The sequence below is a fragment of the Vitis riparia genome, chromosome 13 (assembly GCF_004353265.1).
Source record: "Vitis riparia cultivar Riparia Gloire de Montpellier isolate 1030 chromosome 13, EGFV_Vit.rip_1.0, whole genome shotgun sequence".
Lineage (NCBI taxonomy): Eukaryota > Viridiplantae > Streptophyta > Magnoliopsida > Vitales > Vitaceae > Vitis > Vitis riparia.
Window position 1 is genome coordinate 25567841 of NC_048443.1, and position 23696 is coordinate 25591536.

Genomic DNA, 23696 nt, shown 5'->3' on the forward strand with positions numbered 1-23696 from the left:
TCGTATGATTCTCCAATTTCAGGGTAACCAATGTCCCTCAATTCTTTTGAATTATGATTCTTTTTTTGAAACAAAATCCCCAATACAATATTAATTTGGGAAAAAATAAAGTCAAGAAATGAGAATCCAAAAGCCTAGAGTCAAAATGTAAAATGCATCGAGCACAAGAGATGTGAAACTTCTGAGTATGTGGTTAAAAGACAACAATCTTCAACAAAATGTAAGGAATGTCTAAAATCCCGGAGATGCCAAGATTAGTTACAGCATGGAGTGGGACCACTCCTGCTGTGCCTCAATTGTAAAGGAGGCTACCGTACCAAAAATGATCCAAAAACTCATTTCATTCTCTTGAGCGTTTGGTGAAGTAGTATCAGGTTGGATTGGAGTAGATGGGTAAGTGGGCTTTAAATGTTTGCATGAAGCCTTGCAATCGGGAATAAATACGGAACCTCGTTGCAGAGCGAACCGCATGCGACTAAAGGGGTCTTCGGCATTAGATCCCATGCCTCACTTCTTCACTAATCTCAACACATCACCCACAAGATGTAATGAACCCGTCACAAGAACCTGATGAATCAATTACAAGGAAAATAGAAAATGCTATATTAACTAAAGATAAGTAAGAAAAATCAATGGGATTTTTATATGCTAAGCTCTTATATTTTTATGAGAACTGGTCTCAAGGGCTTCCCAAGCAATCAAGATTAAATGACTTGACAGTATTTAGTAAGACAATTTCATCCCATAATAGGCAGGGCAAAACTGTACCATAGTACCCCACAACATAAACCCTATGATGAAAAGTCATCAAAAGATTGAATTGATGTTAATTTCTCTTCTTTCTCAAAGATTTTCGACTTTCAAATATAAGCTTCAGTTTCACATGCTCAGTGAGAACAATCAGGAGACCAAAGTTTAAAAAGAGCAAAATAAAAATAAAAAAGTTTTTCCCAAACAGGATGATGAATCTGAGATATACATATATATCAATTTTGTTCCAAAAGAAGGTTGGCATTACCTGAAAGCGAACAGATTGATTCTGTCGAACACTGTCCCTGAGCCATTTAATGGCTAATGGAAGAGAAGGAAACACAGTGCTATTCTCACAACTTATCACACTTTTTTCTGTATCATCTTTTCCTTCTTCACGAGTCTCTATGTTCTTGACATCCCCTCCTATTAAGTCAAAAGTTCATCAAACATACAGATCAAGTCAAAGAAAACAAGCTGCCTCATAACACCTCCTGATTAATGAAAGAAATTATCAAAACACCCACCAAGCAAGTGAAACAAGATAATGACTGATTAGTTCAAATTACATCCCAATTTCCATGAAAGAATTATGAAATAATTAAACTATACCAAGTGTAACCACCGGTAAAAAGGAGTTTGGTTCACTGCTGTAGCAACAGGTGAAGTTAGAATACAAGCATATTGATAAAGAAACAGTGAAATTTTTTATGATCTCAATAAGATTGAAGGAATGCATACCATGGATGAGGCTCTCCCATAGTCTTTGAAGAGTCAACTGCCATGACAGGTCAACTTGCAAATCGGTCAGGGGGAAAGCATGAGATCCAACCCTATTGTATACTGATATATTTGGCACAAAGAGCGCCTGCTTGAAGTGGACGCCTGAACCATCAATTTCACATTTTAAATTCCATGACCATCAAAGGTTTTTGTTTATTTATTTATTTATTTGGATAAATTCTCTCTTTCTTATTGCTCATCAGAGGTTTAACTATTAACTCTAATAGTGTGTTTGGTATGTGGGAATAGGGAATGGGAATGGGAAATTTCTCATTCATTATTATATTTGGATTACTTATTAGAAATAAGAATAAGAATAAAAAAGCATTATCATGAAAACTAAAATCCATTCTCATAGGGATTTTGATTCCTCTTTTCCACATGGCATTCTGATTCACCTCCGTTTCCATTCCTACTTTCGTTCCTATTCTCAGGTACCAAACACACCCTAAGATCAGATAGCTTCATCCTTAGTAGTTTGGAGTTTCATGTAACTTAACCATTTCTAATATTATTCCATCTGCATCTGACAATCATCTCTTGTTACAAACAGATTTTGAGTGAATGAATCTAAAGATGGATCTTGTTTTGATACTTACCATGACTAGCACATGTATTCATCAAGTGTGGAAGAAGCAAATGAGGATCCCGCACTGACATACAATTGAACAAAAGTATCTGCACGTATTTTTCAACAATACTATCTTAGTACCATGCAAAATAGAAACAAGCATTAGAACACAAATAGCCAAAATTTTCAATGATAAGTAGATACTAATAAACACTTCCTATTCATAAAAGCTCTCAATGAAGAAGGGCTGGGAATCTTACATCTATCTGAAGAGTTTTGAATATCTTTCATCTCATCTAAATGTCACTTGCCAGCATATTTTCCAAGGATGCATCCATGTGGCTGGGTGCTTTGTGAATGAAGCATAATTATGTCATGAAGAATAGTTTTTCTTCAAAAATAAAATTTTAAGGGACTTTTTGGAGTAAGATCTATCAATCTCCTCCTTTTCACTTAATGCACACTTATCAAATAGTTGGTAGGGCCTTCAGGCAAACCTAGCCATCTTTGAGGGGTTTTTTCCACTGTGTATGTGTTTGCGTGGGTGTGTGCCTATATGCTTTGTAATTTTACTTTCCCAACTAATTTCCAATGAATCCACAAAGAGAACAGATCCAAGAGCACTGAGAATTATGCTTACCTGTGTGGTGTTCTTCCTGGAAGTTCCATGATAATCCTTCTGCACCAATTCACGTGAGGATCCAACATCATCCTGTGGTTGATAATTCAAAGTCGGTTGCTGATCATCTTCTTTAATGGCAAGAGAAAACCATCTTGCGCATATTTCCATGCTTTCAGGACTGTGAGCTCCATCCAAATAAAAAACCAAATCTCCAGGGCTTTCAATATTGATACAACGATCAGGAACAATCTGAGCCCGCCCTTGTAAACTGGCTGTTGTTAGCCCCTTAATAAACTGCTCAGGTAGAGAGCTCTATTTCCATACAGAAACAACAAATCCCATTTAATATAACAAAACATGCTCCCGAAAGAACATTTTCCATGTGATAGAACTTACAGTCTGTTCCAGGTAGTTGATTTCAAGATGGCTGGTTCTTTGAAGCCAAGTAGAGCACAGTGCAATGGCAAGACCAGCATTTAGATATTGGTGCTCACCTTCAAGCCCAAGTTTTAGACCATTGAGCAAGCTGGCGTCCATTGGGGGTATTACTTGAAGAGGTACCTATAATCAGCATGGTTAGATCAGATGATCAAAAGATACCACAGCCTTCTGTTAATCAAGTTGCATAAGTCCATCTTTATGCTTTCAGGTCAACCATACATTAATTTTAAAGCAGAAATATTAATGAAAATAACTTACATCTAACTGAGAAGCTTTTGCTTCAAGTACACACATCGCTTCCTCAGGTTGGGGCACGGTAAATGCAGGAACTCCACGCTACATGAAAGGGAAAAGAGAAGGAAAAAAAAAAAGACAAGTATAAAACAAAGTAATTAAAGAGACAGAACTGTATTGGACGTAAGAAGCACTTCTTATTGACCAAGATTAAGTATTTAATGGAAAGGTAGTTCCAAACAACACCTTGAAGATACCGGCCTTCTCCCCTGCAATTTCTCCAAGTGTATGTCCTGTTAATAGTATTCCAGCACAAAACAGAACAATTATGTGAGCAATTATTCCAAGTTCAGCCACCCTTTCAGAATTGAGACTCCACATATTTCTCAGTAACTTGCACATAAAAGATGAAAAATGAGAAAGAATGTACACAGAGATCACAGCCGAGATATTATGTCATTTTTAGACAAACACACACAGGGCTATGCGCATTTTTAAACATAACCATGTATATTCCTAAACTTGAAAGGAAATGAAAATCACATAATATCTTAAATGATATAAGCATAGTTTTTAGACAGCTAGCAACCTAAGGCGGCCCTCATTGTCTAAGGTAACCCAGCATCATATGAATCATGTTTTCATGTCTTGCTCTGGACCAAGGTAACTTCTTGGATGGTCAAGCGTGAAATAATTTCAATTCTCAAGCAAAAATACTGAAAGCCAGGTCCATAACCAATCTATCCCTCCCAGAACCCCCAAAGCAAGACTATACAGGTGATTGCCTTCTTAACTTTATTATTATTGGGAAAAGAAAGACAAGAATTGTGAATTTATACGTATGACAGTTTACTAAACAATTATTAGTAAGTAGTATTGGAAAATAGATATGCAAAGTTATCTCACAAATCACAAGTAGTTCCCTTTTTTTCTATTTGAATAGATCATATTGCATATCACAACCAGCATTATGGCATATATCAGCATTTCACAAGAACTATTTAGATAGCATACCAAACTGACATTTATATTATCACAAACAGCATACTAAAATCAAGACAAGTAGTTACACTGACACATTCAAGAGATAAGTACTAACCAAGAATTTCCATGTGGTCATACCCAAGGGAAGTTATACCACACACAATAGGCTCCTGCACCTGAAAAATGGTGGCATATATATATATATATATATATATCAATGATAAATTGTTTCAGATCATATACATCTTTCAGTTTCTTGTTCAAACAACAATTAAACATACCACATTTGTTGCATCAAGCCTTCCTCCTAATCCAACCTCCAATATAACAACATCTACCTACATAAAAATTTAGAAATTTATATCTGCATGTAAGTAATGCTTAGACAATGTTTTCAGGTCCACATAATTCTATAAGAGAAACAAAGAAAAGAAAAGAAAAAAGATCCATGGAGTAGTAGATGTTTTGCGTTTAAAACATAGATAAACAGAAATGTATATGATAAAGGATATACAATCATATACCTGCTCTGCAGCAAATATCTTGAAGGCAAGTAAGGCAATGAAGTGAAAGAAAGTAGGCATTGGTACATCCTCATCAGTTTTTTCCTGCACATGTAGAAAATGAGACACAAGCAGGAATGAAAACATCATTTGCTCAAAAGAAACAGTTATAAAATGAAATTATTTCATTTTTCCTCATCAGTGCTTAATATGATATCACCATAGATTTGCAGATACTAATTTATCAACTATTCAAACAACATGAGTAGATTATTTTTATGCTATTCCCTTAACTTTTGTAGTAATGACAAAATAAGAGCTCAGAATAAATGACAACAGAAGCCTGGCAATGGTTTGGATCCTATATGTTAAGGTGTCAGCCCTAATGAAGGACAATGGAAAAAATACACATGCATGCATACACTCTCACACATAAACACACAAAAATCTCTAAAATCATTTTTTAAAGAAAATAAAAATAATCAGGTTGGTTCCAAGTTGGTCCAGACATGGAGTCTAATCCAAAGCCAAATGGTTGACTTGAGTACATCCAGTTCAGGTTGGTTTCCACACTTAGGGCAAGCTGCAAAAGAGTCCTCCACCCTCGCCTTTTTTCTCTGTTGAAAGAAATAACAAGATAGAATATCTACAAATTCTACTCAAATTTCTAGAAAATTTTGACCTCCCAATTGTAGATTCTACATTACAAATACTTTTCGTAGCTAAACAAGTTGTTGTTCTATTTGTTTTTCTATAAATATGGTCACAATTGTAAATATTTAGGTTTTGAGTTAACTTCTAAATATCCTACATTAATATAAAAAGAGGAATTCTACTCTTTTTATTATAACAATCTATTACTATTTTTGAGTTGCTTTCAATTTCTAGATTCAAGAACCATTGTTCTTAGAAGCTAGCACGCCATCTCTTAAAGTCATACATTTTGCAACAATTATTGATGCATTACCTAGGCACCTACTTGCAATCATTTTGATAATTCCATTATAGTCTCTAATCATCCATCTTGAAACAGTTTTATTCCTCATCCCTGATACATCAAAATTTAGTTTGAATCTTTCATTGATGGCAAGAATCCATCAAATCCATTTTTGAACCACTCAAAGAACATTACACCCTTGATTTTGAAGAAAAGAGTCACTCATATATTCTTGAAGATTTTGTAAGTTTAAAGTAGCTTTCTCAATAACAAGAAATAGTTTGGGATGATTCTTCTTAAACGCTATTTGATTTCTATGAACTTATACATTCCACATGATAATGAAAATTTTTCCACAAGACAATTGAAAATTTAATAATTAATTTTGTCGTTTTTGTACACTATTTCAAGCTAAGATAAAAATTTGCTATCATATGATACAGGCATAGGATGATTGAAATTGATGTGATCCCAAATTCCTTGAACAAAAGGGCATTTTCGAAAAATATGGGTCAATGTTTTCAGTACTTTGATTGCATAGATGACACATGTTTGTAATTTTGATTCTTCTAGATATTAGATACTCACAAGTAGGGAGGATTTCTTAAATGACCAACCATAAGAAGAATTTTATTTTTCGATATAAGATTTAACTTCCAAATCCAATACATAACTTTGGAGCTAAGGTGCGTCGAAGGATTTCTCATTGCCCATATTGTTTTATTTAAGGGTGAACTTACCATCTTGAAAGAATCCCCAAGAAATCCTATTACAGGTGGAAGAGGATGAGATAGGAATTGGTCTAATACCTGCTAAAATATTTGAGGGTTGGATTGAGGGAATAGATTGGAGATTCCACTCCTAGGAATCCTGATTAAAAAGTCATTCATTTTAGCATCCCAATTGATGCAATATAATGTAAATGATTTTTATCCATAAACAAGAGGCGCCATATAAACCTAGAAGTCCATCTGGAAGCTGACTTTCCTACCATCTCTTATGTACCCTTTTAGCCTAGCTCCAATTTATTTTCTATGCTCAATAACTTTCTCCCAAACAATAGAATCCCCTTCCTTTTTAGGGATCTTGATAGTTTTTAATATATTTTTCCCTCATAACCCTAAGCCAAATGCTATCACTATTAATAAGAATTCTCCACTCTAGCTTAGTAATTGAAGTTTTATCTATATCTTCTTCATTCATCCTAATTCCTATACTTCCTTCAAATTTGGGTCTATAGACCTCTCCCCTTGATATTATGTTTGAATGGTCCAGATATACCCACATGCCTACTAATCTTCCTTCTCCTCACCTTGGCTCCTTGGACTGAGATCGAGGAACTGCTACCATCTCTTAATCGACCCTTTAGGAAGTTCATTGATTGTTTGGGGGGGATTAGGATAATTTAGGGTCTATACTTTTGTTTTGTTGTTTTTATTTCTTTAACGCCACTTTGTACACTTCCTATGTACCAAAGGTAGAACTCTCCTTGTTTTGCTAGGTGCCTATTAATATAAATCTCTTATTCCTGGCCAACAAGAAAAATATGGTCCACTTAAACTTCCATATAAAACTAACGCAAGTCCCTCTTGACTATTTCAAAATGCCAAGCCAAATCACCTAGTTTGAAAAATAATGGATATCAATAGGTTGGTACAAATAATGATCACGCATAAAATATACCATCTCTCACACATGTTTAGAAAGGAAAAGAGAAAAGAAGACCAGCTTGGTTTGATTTCATACATGATAACAACTTCATAGGATTTTAATGAAGATTAAATAATCTCACAATCCTCCTATTAAAAGAAAGAAAATTAAAAAATAAAAATAAAAATTTAAGGAATCTCAATAGCCATGAGTCCATCTCACAATTCAAATATTGTTTTCCACCTCAGGGTTAAACCAAATCTCACAATGTTAACGCATCTTATATAGGTAACAATCTCATTGAGGTAACCTTGACATGGTATGTAGTTGCCTACAAGTTAGCACAATCTCATGGAAAATACCAAAAACAAAGCCCTAACTCAAATGTCCCAAATTTACCAAAAGATCATAAAAAAGTTACCCAAAATGCTCAAGATAAGGACCCCCAAGTGCACATCATATGGATACCACTTGACTCTCTTGTTAGAAAATTTCTCTATTCATTCCAGGCGCTAAACCATAAAAATTGCTTTGGCTTCAAAATATCCCTTGTTATTTGTCTTTTAGCATGTGTGCTTTTAGTTTTTCACCATGTCTAGAATCTGTGTACTGTAAATGCTAAACTTATTATTGATTGTTGAATATAATGTATTTATAGTATATAACCTTTCCTTGTTAATATAGGATACATGTATGGTAGTTAGGACTCCTAGCCTTGTATATATATATATTTCTCAATTGTAAGTAGATCATTACATTAATGAGAATTAAGGTTTTTCTTCTTTCTCTCTCTCTCAACATGGTATCAGAGCCAAGGAAGAAAACCTAATTCTTTCTTGTTTCCCGTGTCATCAACTCCGGGAAACCTTCCGGTGACCGTGTTTCATTCCGGTCACCTTCCCCATCTTCCAATACTTTCCGGTCATTCGGATCGTCGACAGAAACTACTCACCGCCGGCGAACTTTTCCGGCGAATTTTCCGGCGAGCTTTTCCGGCGACTTTTCCGGCGACGTATTTTTCCGACACCGACTATACCAGAAGGAGCGCCTGGAGGAGATCTACAACTTTTGTGAAGGCACCGGCACCAAAATCCCATCCACGCGCCGTCCACGCGCAAATTTCCGGCCGGCGACTGAATCTCACGCGCCGGCGCGTGAGGGCGCGTGAGGCCTTTTCCGGCGACGCACCTCCTCCTCCAGCTTCGCCTGACGCCGACCAGCCTCCCTACCTCCCTGGTTCTCCCATCCGAGCCCTACACATACCTCTTTTGGGGATTTTTGTCTCCGTCGGCCCTCCAAACAGCCTTTCCGGCGAAGCTCCGACTACTTTTTCTCCACTCCAATCCCTGCACGTGCCTTGGGAAGTGTTCTTCTACCTTTCTGGTGGTACCACGCCGCGATCTGAGGCCGTCTCCCTTTTTCGGTGGTGCCACGCCGCAATCTGAAGCCGTATTAGGGCTCTCTTCGATCCAAACATACTTCATTCTTCAGATAAGTAGATATGACTACTAAAAATTCCATTTTTTCCGCTGTTATATCTGGATCTCCTATGATTACTTCGGAGAAATTGGTTGGCAGTGACAATTATCTTTCCTGGTCTGCGTCTGTTGAACTTTGGTTTATGGGTCAAGGATATGAGGATCACTTGATTACACAGGAGGCAGATATCCCTGAGGTTGACCGCGTACAGTGGAGGAAGATAGATGCACAGTTATGTAGTGTATTATGGCAATCGGTTGATCCCAAGATTCTTCTTCATCTTCGGGCCTACAAAACTTGTTTTAAATTTTGGACTCAGGCCAAAGGATTATATACGAATGATATCCAGCGTCTTTATAAGGTGGCTTCTGCAATTGTCCATCTCAGCCAACAGGACTTGGATCTATCTACTTATATTGGCCAGATTGCCTCTCTTAAGGAGGAGTTCTTGACTGTGATGCCTCTTACTCCTGATGTTGGGGCTCAACAAACACAGCTTGACAAGTTCTTCATGGTTCTTACTCTTATTGGCCTCCGTCCGGATCTTGAGCCTGTCCGCGATCAGATTCTTGGTAGTTCATCAGTTCCGTCCTTGGATGATGTGTTTGCTCGCCTCCTCCGTATCTCCTCCACTCAGACTTTGCCATTTGATAGCACTTCAGATTCTTCTGTGTTAGTTTCTCAAACTAACTCTCGAGGAGGCCGTAGTGGTACCCGAGGTAGAGGTCAACGTCCTCATTGCACCTATTGCAATAAACTTGGCCACACTCGCGATCGTTGCTATCAGTTACATGGACGACCTCCTCGCACTGCCCATGTGGCCCAGTCCTCTGATTCTCCGCTGCCTCAAGCTCCGAGCTCTTCCGCATCTCAGGCTTCTGTTGCCTCTGTTGCCCAGCCTGGTAATGCCTCTGCCTGCCTTACCCACACATCTTCTCTTGGACCCTGGATTCTAGATTCTGGAGCTTCTGATCACTTATCTGGTAATAAGGATCTTTTCTCCTCTATTACTACTACCTCTGCTTTACCTAATGTTACCTTAGCTAATGGTTCTCAAACTGTGGCTAAAGGTATTGGTTTGGCCCTTCCTTTGCCTTCTCTACCTCTCACTTCTGTCCTTTATACTCCTGAATGTCCTTTTAATCTTATTTCCATCAGCAAAATCACTCGTACTCTTAATTGCTCTATTACCTTTTCTGATAAATTTGTGACCTTGCAGGACCGGAGTACGGGGAAGACGATTGGCATAGGACGTGAGTCTCAAGGCCTCTATCACCTCACCTCGGATTCATCTCCTGCAGTTTGCATTTCCACTGATGCTCCTCTCCTCATTCACAATCGTCTGGGCCACCCTAGTCTCTCCAAGTTCCAGAAGATGGTCCCTCGTTTTTCCACTTTATCGTCGCTTCCGTGTGAGTCATGTCAGCTTGGGAAACATACTCGTGTCTCGTTCCAAAGCGTTTGAATAATCGGGCAAAGTCTCCTTTTGAGCTTGTCCACACTGATGTTTGGGGTCCTTGTCGGACTGCGTCTACTTTAGGATTTCAGTATTTTGTCACTTTCATTGATGATTATTCTCGATGTACTTGGTTATTTTTAATGAAAAATCGAGCTGAGTTATTCTCTATTTTCCAGAAATTTTATGCTGAAATCCAAACCCAGTTCAATGTTTCTATTCGTGTGTTACGCAGTGACAATGCCAGGGAATATTTTTCAGCCCCATTTACTTCGTTTATGTCTCATCATGGGATTCTTCATCAGTCTTCTTGTGCTCATACTCCTCAACAAAATGGGGTAGCTGAACGCAAGAATCGACATCTTGTTGAGACGGCTCGTACTCTCCTCCTCCATAGCAATGTTCCTTTTCGTTTTTGGGGGGACGCTGTTCTTACCGCTTGTTATTTGATTAATCGTATGCCCTCCTCTGTCTTACATGATCAGATTCCTCACTCCCTTCTCTTCCCTGACCAACCACTTTATTTCCTTCCTCCTCGTGTCTTTGGTTGTACTTGCTTTGTTCATATTCTCACTCCTGGACAGGACAAGCTTTCCGCCAAAGCCATGAAGTGTCTCTTCTTGGGATACTCTAGACTTCAGAAGGGTTATCGTTGTTATTCCCTTGAGACTCATCGATACTTTATCTCCGCTGATGTCACCTTCTTTGAGGACTCACCATTCTTTTCCACCACTTCTGAGTCTCTTCCTGTTTCTGAAGTCTTGCCTATTCCCATTGTCTCCCCACCTGATGCTATGCCTCCTCGGCCACTTCAGGTTTATCATCGTCGCCCTCGTGTCGTTGCTCCTCTCCCTTTTGCTGAGGCACCTGCTGACTCACTTCCTATCCCTTCGGCTTCACCTACCCCGGCTCTGCCTTCTCCTAATGACTTACCCATTGCTGTTCGGAAAGGTACTCGCTCTACTCGTAATCCTCATCCTATTTACAATTTTTTGAGTTATCATCGATTATCTTCACCCTATTCTGCTTTTGTTTCTGCTATATCCTCTGTTTCTCTTCCAAAGAGCACCCATGAAGCTCTTTCCCATCCAGGCTGGCGACAGGCAATGGTGGATGAAATGGCTGCTCTGCACTCTAATGGCACTTGGGATCTTGTTGTTTTACCCTCGGGTAAATCTACCGTTGGTTGTCGTTGGGTTTACGCAGTTAAGGTTGGTCCTGATGGTCATGTTGATCGCCTTAAGGCCCGCTTAGTTGCTAAAGGCTATACTCAGGTTTATGGTTCTGATTATGGTGACACATTCTCTCCGGTTGCCAAGATTGCTTCTGTTCGTCTGCTTCTCTCCATGGCTGCCATGTGTTCTTGGCCTCTTTATCAATTGGATATTAAAAATGCCTTCCTTCATGGTGATCTTGCCGAGGAAGTTTATATGGAGCAACCTCCTGGTTTTGTTGCTCAGGGGGAGTCTGGTTTAGTATGCAGGTTACGCCGTTCTCTATATGGCTTGAAACAATCTCCTCGAGCATGGTTTAGCCGTTTTAGTTCTGTTGTTCAAGAGTTTGGCATGCTTCGCAGTACAGCAGACCATTCAGTTTTCTATCATCATAACTCTTTGGGGCAGTGTATTTATCTGGTTGTTTATGTGGACGACATCGTCATTACAGGCAGTGATCAGGATGGTATTCAGAAACTAAAGCAACACCTTTTTACCCACTTTCAGACCAAAGACTTGGGGAAACTCAAGTATTTCTTGGGAATTGAGATAGCTCAATCCAGTTCTGCTGTGGTCCTTTCCCAAAGGAAGTATGCTTTAGACATCCTGGAAGAAACTGGTATGTTAGACTGTAAACCGGTAGACACACCTATGGATCCGAATGTCAAACTTGTACCAGGACAGGGGGAGCCTTTAGGAGACCCCGGGAGATATCGACGGCTCGTAGGTAAATTGAACTATCTCACCATTACTCGTCCAGACATTTCTTTTCCTGTGAGTGTTGTTAGTCAATTCCTACAGTCACCATGTGATAGCCATTGGGATGCTGTAATCCGCATTCTTCGATATATCAAAAGTACACCAGGCCAAGGTGTGTTGTACGAGAACAGAGGTCATACTCAGGTTGTTGGTTACACAGATGCAGATTGGGCTGGCTCACCCACAGATAGACGTTCCACTTCAGGGTACTGTGTTTTTATTGGAGGTAATCTAATATCTTGGAAGAGTAAGAAACAAGATGTAGTGGCCAGATCTAGCGCTGAAGCCGAGTATCGAGCTATGGCTTTGGCAACATGTGAACTCATATGGTTGAGACATCTTCTTCTAGAGTTGAGATTTGGAAAGGATGAACAGATGAAACTCATATGTGATAACCAGGCCGCATTACATATTGCATCCAATCCAGTCTTTCATGAAAGGACCAAACATATTGAAGTTGACTGTCATTTCATTAGAGAGAAGATCGCATCAGGATGTGTTGCTACAAGTTTTGTTAATTCAAATGATCAACTAGCTGACATCTTCACTAAATCTCTCAGAGGTCCTAGGATTAAATATATTTGTAACAAGCTTGGTGCATATGACGTATATGCTCCAGCTTGAGGGGGAGTGTTGAATATAATGTATTTATAGTATATAACCTTTCCTTGTTAATATAGGATACATGTATGGTAGTTAGGACTCCTAGCCTTGTATATATATATATTTCTCAATTGTAAGTAGATCATTACATTAATGAGAATTAAGGTTTTTCTTCTTTCTCTCTCTCTCAACATTGATGATTCACAGGATTGCCTCCCTTTTCCCTATTTTTTTTTTTTTTTTAGTTTGATTCCAAATTAGAGCTGTTCCAGCGGTCATTGCACAACATTTTGACCCAAAAGGTCAAATAAAATTACTCAGTAGAAACTCTTGAAAATCAACTTTTTATGCCACTTTATATCTCATTAGATAAGATATGTCAACATCTCTTTGAAATAGACTCGAGGCATCATCCATGAACATATGCAGAATACAGTTGCATAGAGAAAATAAAATTTGGCAAGCATTTAATAAATTGTGTAACAACTTCAAGGATATTTATTTAAAAAGAACAAAAATGAAATCTTCCACTTTGTGGTTCAGTTTATTAGTCACAAAAATAACTTGAAGACCAATGCAAAAGAAGATCGTGCGCAAAGCTAGACTTGAGGAAAGAATTCAAAAGAAAATCAAGAGTTGATGCAGACATACACACCTTTAATCTGTCCCAACACCACCAGAAGTATGCCAAAAACTTCTCCTCACATATTTCCACACTGCAGCAGTTAAATAGAATTGAGAAGTTACCACATTTAGAGTTTCTATACGTTGAGAAAAGTCTTTTCAGCACAACAGAAAAAAATGAGTATATGTTATGCTGAATACTAGGCATTATATTACACCAAAATTTTCCAACTACAACAACTGAGAGCGATTTACTGCTTCAAGAACTGATATGAACCATCTTTTCAGCAGGACTTATGAAGGAACTAGTACAGTTTAAAAACTCTGAAATCAAACTATTTAGTCACTTCCTTGAACTGTCAGACATTAAAAGAAAAAACTGACAGTGCTCATTCACTAGTCCTGATTTAAGAATATGAGGGGCAATATATACCATTCCTCCAGTCAACTTATGTATATCAATAGAGTATACTTTGATACAAAGTTTTAAGAACTCACCCATCCAACCGAAATCTTTCTCGGACATCAATGAGGTGAGGAGATGTGAAAAGGCCAGTGTGAAAGCCACAGTTGCGTAATATAGATTCTGTAAATGTGCATGTGGATCCCTTTATAAATTAAAAAAAAAAAAAAAAAAAAAAAGGAACGAAAGAGTGTTATAACCCATACAAACAAGTTTAACCGGTAGGAATTATTTACTTCTGTAATATCTCTGATAGCATTGTTTTTGCTTAAGAGATTGAGCAAGGGTGATGCAAAATTAGAATAAAGGAGGATTACTTTAAAACCAGAAGGTTTTAAGATAAGAACAACTACAGCATAATATTTGAATGTGGTTAAATGAGTATATAAAAAGGAAAATAGCAACATTGATGACCATGAGATAACCAAGAAGCGTCTTTCTCATTCATTCACAAAGGGAGGAAATCGAGCACAGTGGATAAGAGGGGATCTTTCTACCTAAGCTAATCGCATAAAGCAGGCTTTTGTAACCTTTAATCAATGAAAGATTATAGTGAGTAATTTGTAATCACATAACAACAATTCCTAGTTAGCCTACCTATCAAAAGAAAAAAAAATCCTAGTTAGCTTACAGTGTATAGGTGGGCTTAGGTGCTTGTATTGGCCCTTTTTGTCCTCCCACCTTTTACTTCAGTGGTCTACATATACATCCATTTTTCCAGGTTCATCCCCCTATCTGGTGTTCTCTAATCTATGCAATTTGCCTAAGGCTAACCAGAAAAAAGGTCCTTGTTGAACCACTTCAATAAGAAAACCTATTCATCCAAACAAGCATGTCATCACCCATTCACACCCCATATAATGAAAGAAAATGAAACTAGTGACAAGGAGTTTGAAAAAAACTCTCTTCAGAATAAAGGGATAAAAATACAAATTATTTTTGAAAGTGCAGAATTAAATTTATTTTTTAAAGGTCAATCTATAAATGAAAATAGTGAAGGACATCTTACTTAAAATGTTAATCAAACTGAATAGAAATTCTATAAGTCAATAAAGAGCAACCATGCTTTGTGGTACAAAACCTTGAGCAATCAAGAAATACAACAATACATAAATGGCCAAAGGAGGACATAATGATGGATGAACAGAAAACAAATAAATAACAAAATAAAAAATGATTCATTAAGAAAATAAAATGTAGCACTCATCAGATGCAAGAGTTGTTGACCAAAATGATTCAGTCATGTAAAACAAAAACCAATTACTAAACCTGTGTTGAACAATGATCTGGCTGAGTTGATTGTCTATCAAAAAAAAAAGACTGATCTGGCTGGGTTGAGGGGTCTGCAAGGTATAGGAGAAGGCTGGAGTTTTTTTGAAATAGGCCCTAACTAGAAAATATTGGCAGAACAGGGTTCTGTAGCCAAATGACCCAAAACCAAATGGTTCATGGTCTGTTGACTTGATTATGTAAATTCCAATATGAGTCAATTTGCTGGCAGAGAAAATATAGGAAAAGAAAATAAATAAAAATTTCAAACATTACATATCATTCAGGATTAATCTTACCATGAATCATTAACTATTTGGTTTAGTTGAGGAAAATTTTCCAATGTTCTGCAAAAATCTATTTCTTACCCTTTCAGTTCTCTCAGCAACCAAACAAGAGAGGTAAAGAAGAACTTGAAAAATGGTTAGAAAACCAATTGATGATGATAATCAGAGTTCCTACCTTTCCTTTGGTGCCTGCCACATGGATAATTTTCATCTTCGAAATTGGTTCATCCAAGTCCAGCATCTAAAGTTCAAGATTTATATACAATGTCAGCTCAAGTACAGTACAAAATTGCAGAAAACTACACCAATCTTAACATCAGTGCTACCTTCAGATAATCAAACAATACATCAAAGAGAACCCGCTTGTTGCTCTTATCACCACGACTGCGTTTAGTAATCAAAGAGGACAAAGCATCCAATACTTCTTGATATGGAGATACTGTAGATTCCAATAGTCCATCATCACCTTCATACACATCAAAAGGTAAAAGATTCAGACATTTCAGCCATTTTAACCATATATCACTTATTCCACGAACAAGGAAAGCAGAAATTTCCTAGTGAAAATTGAGATTCAATTGTTAGCATCATTCCACTGAACAAAGCCAGCTCAAATCCTTAACGCTCAATAACATAACCCAACAGATTCAAAATCATTCACTGCGTTTATTTCTGAGAAAATACGAAAAGAAAAAAAAAAACATGAAATTGAATCTCAGATGCTTCATCATTTGGAATCAAATTGAGTGAGTCTCCACTACACTGCGCCTCACTCAACTAGTTGTCTCAGAATTCCGCTCCTCCTTTCTAATTCTTTAATCAAGAAGCAAAAAAAATAAAAATATAAAATTCCTTCATTTTTCCTCCACTTTCTGAGGAACCAAACAACAAATAGAGACAAAGAAACATACCGTCCGTCATATCGATGTGGCTGTGTTTTCTCAATTCAAGAGAGAGAATTAGAAAATATCTATGAATTGATAAAGAAAAAAAAAAAAAAAAAAAAACGAGGAAGAGAGGCGTTGCAGGAGCCAATCCAATGCAGAAGAAGAATGTAAGGAGCCGGAGCGTTGGGTCGGATAGGAGGATTGAGAGGAGGAGACGAATCTATGTATTTTATTCCCTTATTCCATATATACAATTATTTGGCACTGTGTCCAGATTCAAAAATCCTTTTATTAGTTTATAGTTTTAACCTTGGGTAGTTGGACCATTGACGGACCTAAAAGCTGTAAAACTCCAGTAATTGACTCAACGTCGCCACTCCACTCCACTCTTCCGCCCGTGAGACGGCTGAATAGAGTGGATTATATATTCCTTATCATGGAACTAGTATTAATTCGGTTGGTGGAAAAGGGAGTGTCCACGCCACCGCAATCAAAGGAGCATGTGTCTACATCAGGAGTGTTGATGAATTTTCCTTGGTTCATGCCCTACGCATTGCCGTGGGATTTTTTTTTTTAAAAAAAAAAAAACAAATAAAATATGAAAATTTATAAAATATATAGAGAGAATAACATGTTTCGTGCGGTTAAACGGTAGTCTGAATGATAGAAGATAAAACCTATGAAAAGTTTAAAAGGAGACAGAGAAAGGGAGGCATGTGTTACATAAGGGAGCGCCGATTGTTAACGTTGCTTGAAGTTACAACTTTCATGGTATCTCCGTACAGTCACAATCCAATGAGATAGATTCCACAGTATGGAATTTAGGATTTTGTATATATAAATATCATGTAACATTTTTCTAAATAACTTAATATTTATTATTTAATAATTTAAATTAATTTTAAATTGAATTATACTTAAATTTTTAGATTTAAAATTTATTATTTAATTTTTATTTTAAACATTAAGATTATTGACTTAAATTAACTTAAAATTTATTCTAACATATTTATTCTTATAAATAATAATCAGAAGATAAATGAAATCAAATAACCATAAAAGTAAAATAAATATACTTACTTTTAATTATTTTTACTTATTATTTAAAATTATTTTTAACTTTAAATTATATCATTAAATTATTTTATCAAATATATTTAATAACTTAAATGAAATTATTAAATCACTTTAAATTATTAAATTGATTTACTAAATATACACTAAATTATTGACTTTAATAATTTTAAATCACTAATTTTAAAAACAAAATCTAAAATAACCATAAACCTAAAACAATCCTATAATTTATCTCATTTATTTATAATCTTGAGGAAAAAATTAATTAAAAGAAGAATAATATAATTTCTCGTTTTTAAAACTAATTAATATAAATCAATTTTCAAAGATAAAATTCAAACTAAAGAGAAAAAAAATGTTTTAAGAATACATATTAATTTATAGAAAATAATAATTATTATACTAAAATTCATGTTTTTATTTCTTAATTGAATTGTAAATGGCAAAAGATAATGTGATCTTAAAATAAAACAAATATTTTTTGTTTTAATAAAATATTTCTAAAACAAATGACTTGGAAGGCTTGAATGTAATTCGCTTCCCTCTGGACTTGCTTAGAAGTTGATTTACAATCGTCCAATCAAATTAAATTTATGAAATAATAAACCATTAAATAATGTTGATGCAGAAGGCAACCAGTTCACCAGCGCTGGAGATTAAAGTCATTAAACCCATTCTCTCCGAGCGTATCTGATGGCATGCCGTCTCGACCACAGCTGAAACAACACTGTGTGAAAGGCGTCGTATGGCTGTGGTGACTCGTTCCAAACCCAGTGTTGACTCGCTTTCATTCCCAATCCTCTCATTCGCTCGTATCCATCCTTGCACGTGCGCTCCAGCACGTGCTTCAGCTCCTTTGCCCCTCCTCCGGTTCCGACGAACACCGCAATCTCCGACCATCTGATCACGTCCAGGAACGGCAGATCTTGAATCGGACCCTCGGTTATCACCACCGGCACGCACCCGAAACGCAGCGCGTCTCCGATCCCCGATACATCGACAGCATAGAAAAACAAGCAAAACTTACTACTTGCAAGTCTCACCATGTGAGTAAGCTGATCGGACGCATTTGAACCGATCACAAACTCAGGATCACCACTCAAGTCGTTGACTAAAGATGACTGTGACTCGCCGTCGCCTCTATCCCCGTATGACCTGAAATAGCCGAGAAATGTTGCCGTTTTGTTGACCGGAGCTTGAGGAAGTGAGTGTGGCAGGGGATTGAAGGGAGGTAGGGTTATGTCCTTATGAGGAATAAACTTGCCGTAGGGAGTAGGGAAGCACGAGATCTGAATCGAGTTTTTCTTTAGCTCAACGAGATTTCTGTCCGATTCATAGCCGATACCGGCACAGGACATATAGAAATGGTCAGCACCGAGTGTGCGGTTCCAGTAAGGGAGCTCCATGCGGAGGTCTCTAACAAAGCGCGCGATGGACCGCGTGGAGAAATCTGAGGGGAAGAGAACGAAGAAGAGGTGAGCTTCGTTGGGGTTTTGGGTCACAAAGGGACTATTCACGAGAGATGCGTGGAAGAGTGACTCGGCTGGGGTGTTGTAGGAGATGGGATTTTTTGTATTTTGCGGGGAGCAGATGAAGATTCTGAAAGTATGGAGCATTTTTTGGTAATTTGGAAAAATAGTAGTTGGAGAGAGGTACGGTGAAGTGAGGTCAGCTACGGCTGTGGAGAGAACAAAACTCAAAGTGCCTAAAATGAAAAACAGAAGCACAGACAATGATGATTTGGCCATTGCAAAACCCTCAGCTCTCCGTTTGGCCGTCCAGAAAAGGGGAAGTAACTGAACACCGTGGGTTTCCTCTTGTCAATATCTCACCTTAATGAATCCAAATAACTGGGTTGCTTCCGGCGTCTGTAAAAAAATTCAGAATCAAAATAATATTTCCTTCTCCTTTTCCGGCGGACAAACAGGGAACATTGGTGAGACCGCGGGGGCTCTGAACGGTCATAGCAAATAGCAAACCACGGCCCAAACCACTTCTCTCCTCGGTCCTCAGACAAGCCAAAGGCGCTACCTCAAGACAAATGCTCTTTCATAGGCCCGCGCCACCTAACACGCGCCCCTTACTTCCTAGTCCTAGCTGGCTACACTCACCCACCGTCACACAAATAGAAGAATGCCAGCTCGGTTGAAAGCCACCTGCTCAGTTGACTTGACTGTGCTCACCTGATAGCTAACACTCGTGCTTTAGCGCGAGGTGCGATAGCTTGCTGGCCGTTGGATCGTATGATTTTAGACAACTCAAACAAGAAGTTCCGACAAGCGTACGGTGAGGTGCACTACAAATCAGATTCCCTGTCATCAATGTCATTACATGGAAGATATTGTCAAAATCCAAGCGCCATTTCAAGATTAAGCAATTCCCTGTTCGCTGCCTCCATTTTCGTTTCATTTTTTATTTTTTTTTTAATTTTCTCTCCTACAAATATTTCATATAAAATGATTGTTGTGTGTCACACTGTTACATTTCAAACTGAAGGCATTGTGACGATGGGTTCTGCTCAGACGGTTTGTTGGTGGCTCATGGACTACATGGATCACACCCTGAATGATAGAAATGTTTCCACACACAAAAAATTCCCTTACATGTTAAAATTTTTTAGGAAAATAAAAAACAAAATGAAAATTTGGCCCCCTCTGAAAAATATAAACTTAATTTAAAAAAATTAAAAATAATGACAACTAAAAATTATTACCAAAAAAGATAATATTTACCATTAATTACAAATAATATATTTAGATTGAACTATAATTAAAAAATAAATAAAATCTTATTTAATATCATACTTATATTTTCTTATTTATTTAATTTTTTCCTTTTTTATACTTGTTTTTTTTTTATAATTTCTAGTGCTTAACCATTTTGAATGTGATGATCTAATAACTATCCGGGTTAGCCAATCTTCTAATGTCATATTCTCCATTGGTGGGTATCTTGGCTACGTAGGAGAAGGATCTCTCCCATCTCTTGTTCTTCTTTCTCCTTTATAGGCTTCTAATACCAAATCTTGATGGGCTAAGTTGGTCAACCTTCTTTTAGGTAAATGGCATGTCAGGAGTCAAATGTTGGAGGTTGCATAGCTTACATGATTGGCTAGGCAAATCTATGTCTAGTAACTCATGGTTGTTCTTTTTTATGCTTCATGTTGATGTGATAGTACGAGTTTTTCCCTCGGGATTTGCTCCTTGTACATGTTTTGTCGTCGTCCTCGGTATTTGTTCCATGTGATCCATGTTAACAGTCCAACGGGCTCTTCCCGATGATCCATTCGAGTTCTTTTAGGATCAATTAGGGCGAGCTCTCAAATTACTGTAGGTTTAAATGGAGTCAAGAGTACTTCTCAACCATGAGACGATATTCAACCAATACAACATTCAAGTATCCCTTCCTAAAAGAATCTGACACCCTTGTGGAAACCACTGTTGTAGTGAAATCCACCTCTAGACATGAGCAAGTAAGCAAACCCACGGGTTGGCCACCCTTTATGGCCGATACCTCCAATTCTGTTTAACTATATTATAAAAAATAATACTTTTTTTGCAACTACTTGATGCTTGAATCCGCCCTTTTTTAAATGTGGCCTCAATTTTGTGCTACAAAATGTGATTTTTTTTTTTGTCTATCTGGCAATTATGGTCAAATGTTGCACACTATTTTTCTTAGGTAGTGTTTGTTTTTTACTTAATTCTAAATAGAACCTTAATATTTAATAGTGTTAAATATTAGGTTGTTTATTTTTATAGTATTTTATTTTTATTAAGTATTAAAATGTAAAGAAAAACCAATATGTTACTTTTTTATTTAGAAAAAATTATATATTTTGATTTTTTCTATTTAGTAAAAAGTTTGTAATAAGTCATGAAAAAATAGAAAAACAAACTACCTAAATTCTAAAAACAAATTATTTTAAGGAAAAAACTAAAAAAACAAACATCCTCTACGTTTTCCCTTCTTGTTACTTCTAGAGGTGCATGCTAGAACACTAACCTGCATGTGGGTTTTAATTAGTTGAAGGATGCAAACACTTTTCTTTTTCGGCCGAGTGGGGGTGGAGGTGGGGATGAGATAGGATGTCAGATTGGTAAGACACACTACCACGAAAATGCTGTCTTAAGAAGCTATGGCCACTGCACTTGGCGACTGAGCTATCACCATACTCATCTGTTGCATTGTGTATGATTCATTCATTATTTTTGCGAAGGGGAGCTATCACCATACTTATCTGTTCTTTTTGCTGATGGTTTATGAATTATTGTTTGATAGAGCTCTCCTGAAGACTTCTGCTGGACCAGGGACCCAGCCTTGCTGGCCGGCAGAAGGTGTGAAAGGACAGGCTCAATGATAGACATGATGTTCCTGTGTCTTTTCTGCATATGTGCTAATTGTGAATATCGTGTCCTCGTATTCTTGGAATCGAGAGTTCCATTACTGAGACTGGGAGGCCTATAACTTCAGAGAAAGTTGCTATTGAGCATGCGGCTAGCTCATCTTCTGAACCAGCTACACATTGCAAATTAAAAGCCTTAAGGTGAGGACTGTTTGGATGGTATTATTCTCTAATGGGTGCTTTCATACCTTACCTGATGGCTGTCTGCTTCTATGTATGTGCTTGTGTATGTATTTTCAATTTTTTTTTGCTTCTGCATGATGGGAACACATTGGGGCAGGCCTAGAGATGGAGCTGCGGGAAGAGAAGGTAAAGCTCAGAACAGAGAAGAAAAGGAGGGAAGAAAAAGTGGGGTGCTTGAGCATTTCATCTTCCTTTACAGCTTGTCCTGGATTTTACCCAACTATCAATCCAAAGGCTATCCCATGCCCACCAGATTATCCAGCTACCATGCTCACAATGGATGCCATCTGCATATCTTTGGATGCTTCTCAAGATCAGTTCCTCAGGTCCCCTGTTGCTCGACCATTTCTCTTGTGATCTCCTTGCTGACTTGGTTTGTTTAGTAGGAGTGTTATGATGTTGGATGTTAAAACTTTATTGAGTTACTGGCCTGTGTTCATGGAAATAAAATCATATAATTCGTTTAACTAAGAATTTGAAATGTTCTAGATTCTGGACACGAGGTTTCTCTTTCCTTTTCTTTTTGAAAAGTTATTCACAATGAAATTGCTTCTGGCTGTTTCATTGCATAGACTCCAACCTTACTATAAACAAATCAGAACTTGCCCATGTATGTTATTGTTCAGATACATTTTGTGGAAGTCCTCAATAAAATGTCTGGGTGGTGTAGTTGGTTATCACGCTAGTCTCACACACTAGAGGTCCCCGGTTCGAACCCGGGCTCAGACATTACCATAGCCAATGGTTTTTTGTTTTTGAGCACCATGTGAGCATATTTCTTTGCTTTTTGCTTAGAGATTCATTAGGGTGCAAGCCTGCAAGGCATTTTATGCTCTAGCTTAAGTACCAAACCAACAGTTCTCGGCTATAACTAGCATAAACCATTAGAAAACAGGGGACCCATGTTTGGAACGGTTTGGACAGCCTAGCTTGCAATTTGGAGTAGGCTTAAGCAAAAAAAAATTAATTGATTTAGGCAATCACACAATCCCTGTAATGCACTAAACTTAAACTCCACCCACTATGAAGTAACCCAAGTTTTGACCTAACTAATCCATGTAATTTGCTCAATCTTAACCTACTTTGTACATTTTTCTCTAACTTGAATCGAATCTAATTACAACCTTTGTTTGAAAAAAAGAATGTTTGGGTTGAACTCGATTTACAACTCAGGTTGAGCTAGATTTTGGATAAATGTGATTTATTTTTTTATTGAGCCAACCCGCGAGTTTTACTCTTATTAGAAAATCATACAAACAAATCAAATAACCATTCTATATAAAGACTTAATCATAAGGGTGACAAAAATTGATACAGTTTGCTAATATGATCAAATCCAATATGCTTTTCGTTAGTTTGAATTGAGTAAAATCGCGTGTTGGATCAAATTCATATCGACATGAATAACTTATATAATAAATAGATAGTTTTTAGATAAATTTGCATATACATGAATTTGACTCGAATTAACCCATTTAATAATTGTATTGATTGACTTAATTATAATTATAAACT

The 23696-nt window shown here is 37.3% G+C and overlaps 2 protein-coding genes and 1 non-coding gene across 4 annotated transcripts; 1 reads left to right on the top strand and 2 right to left on the bottom strand.

Annotated features, from left to right (window-relative positions):
- Positions 1-33: 33 nt before the first annotated feature.
- On the bottom strand, positions 34-16851 carry LOC117927710 (folylpolyglutamate synthase). 2 transcript variants are annotated; one of them, XM_034847362.1, is made up of 16 exons: positions 16541-16851; positions 15956-16095; positions 15805-15870; positions 14109-14218; positions 13642-13702; positions 4910-4993; positions 4667-4723; positions 4501-4561; positions 3648-3694; positions 3426-3503; positions 3123-3287; positions 2745-3038; positions 2133-2211; positions 1492-1635; positions 1019-1176; positions 34-567 (listed from the first exon to the last, which is right to left on the bottom strand). In XM_034847362.1, exons 1-16 carry the CDS (start codon positions 16548-16550, stop codon positions 508-510), a joined length of 1614 nt encoding a protein of 537 aa, XP_034703253.1. In that variant the 5' UTR covers positions 16551-16851; the 3' UTR covers positions 34-507. The 2 variants fall into 2 exon arrangements, with proteins under 2 accessions (XP_034703253.1, XP_034703254.1); XM_034847363.1 differs by lacking the exons at positions 14109-14218; positions 16541-16851 and having other exon boundaries at positions 15956-16048.
- A 1407-nt stretch (positions 16852-18258) lies between these two features.
- LOC117928462 (probable glycosyltransferase At3g07620) lies at positions 18259-19991 on the bottom strand. The gene is made up of 3 exons (XM_034848341.1): positions 19953-19991; positions 19777-19889; positions 18259-19192 (listed from the first exon to the last, which is right to left on the bottom strand). The coding sequence occupies exons 1-3, from the start codon at positions 19989-19991 to the stop codon at positions 18259-18261; spliced, it is 1086 nt and encodes a 361-aa protein (XP_034704232.1).
- Positions 19992-22836: 2845 nt separating this feature from the next.
- On the top strand, positions 22837-22910 carry TRNAV-CAC. Its single transcript has one exon. It is a non-coding gene; the product is annotated as a tRNA-Val (tRNA).
- Positions 22911-23696: the final 786 nt, after the last annotated feature.

What these genes read in the sequence shown, in the direction of transcription:
- LOC117927710 (XM_034847362.1), bottom strand. An exon ending in AGATATTTGCTGCAGAGCAG is followed by an intron (nt 4,724 to 4,909) that starts GTATATGATTGT and finishes ATTTTTATGTAG; the next exon opens with GTAGATGTTGTTATATTGGA. An exon ending in AGAAGGCCGGTATCTTCAAG is followed by an intron (nt 3,504 to 3,647) that starts GTGTTGTTTGGA and finishes CCTTTCATGTAG; the next exon opens with CGTGGAGTTCCTGCATTTAC.
- LOC117928462 (XM_034848341.1), bottom strand. Translation starts at nt 19,991, where the DNA reads ATGGAGGCAGCGAACAGGGAATTGCTTAATCTTGAAATG. An exon ending in AATTGCTTAATCTTGAAATG is followed by an intron (nt 19,890 to 19,952) that starts GCGCTTGGATTT and finishes TCTGATTTGTAG; the next exon opens with TGCACCTCACCGTACGCTTG. An exon ending in GCACGAGTGTTAGCTATCAG is followed by an intron (nt 19,193 to 19,776) that starts GTGAGCACAGTC and finishes CCATACTTTCAG; the next exon opens with AATCTTCATCTGCTCCCCGC.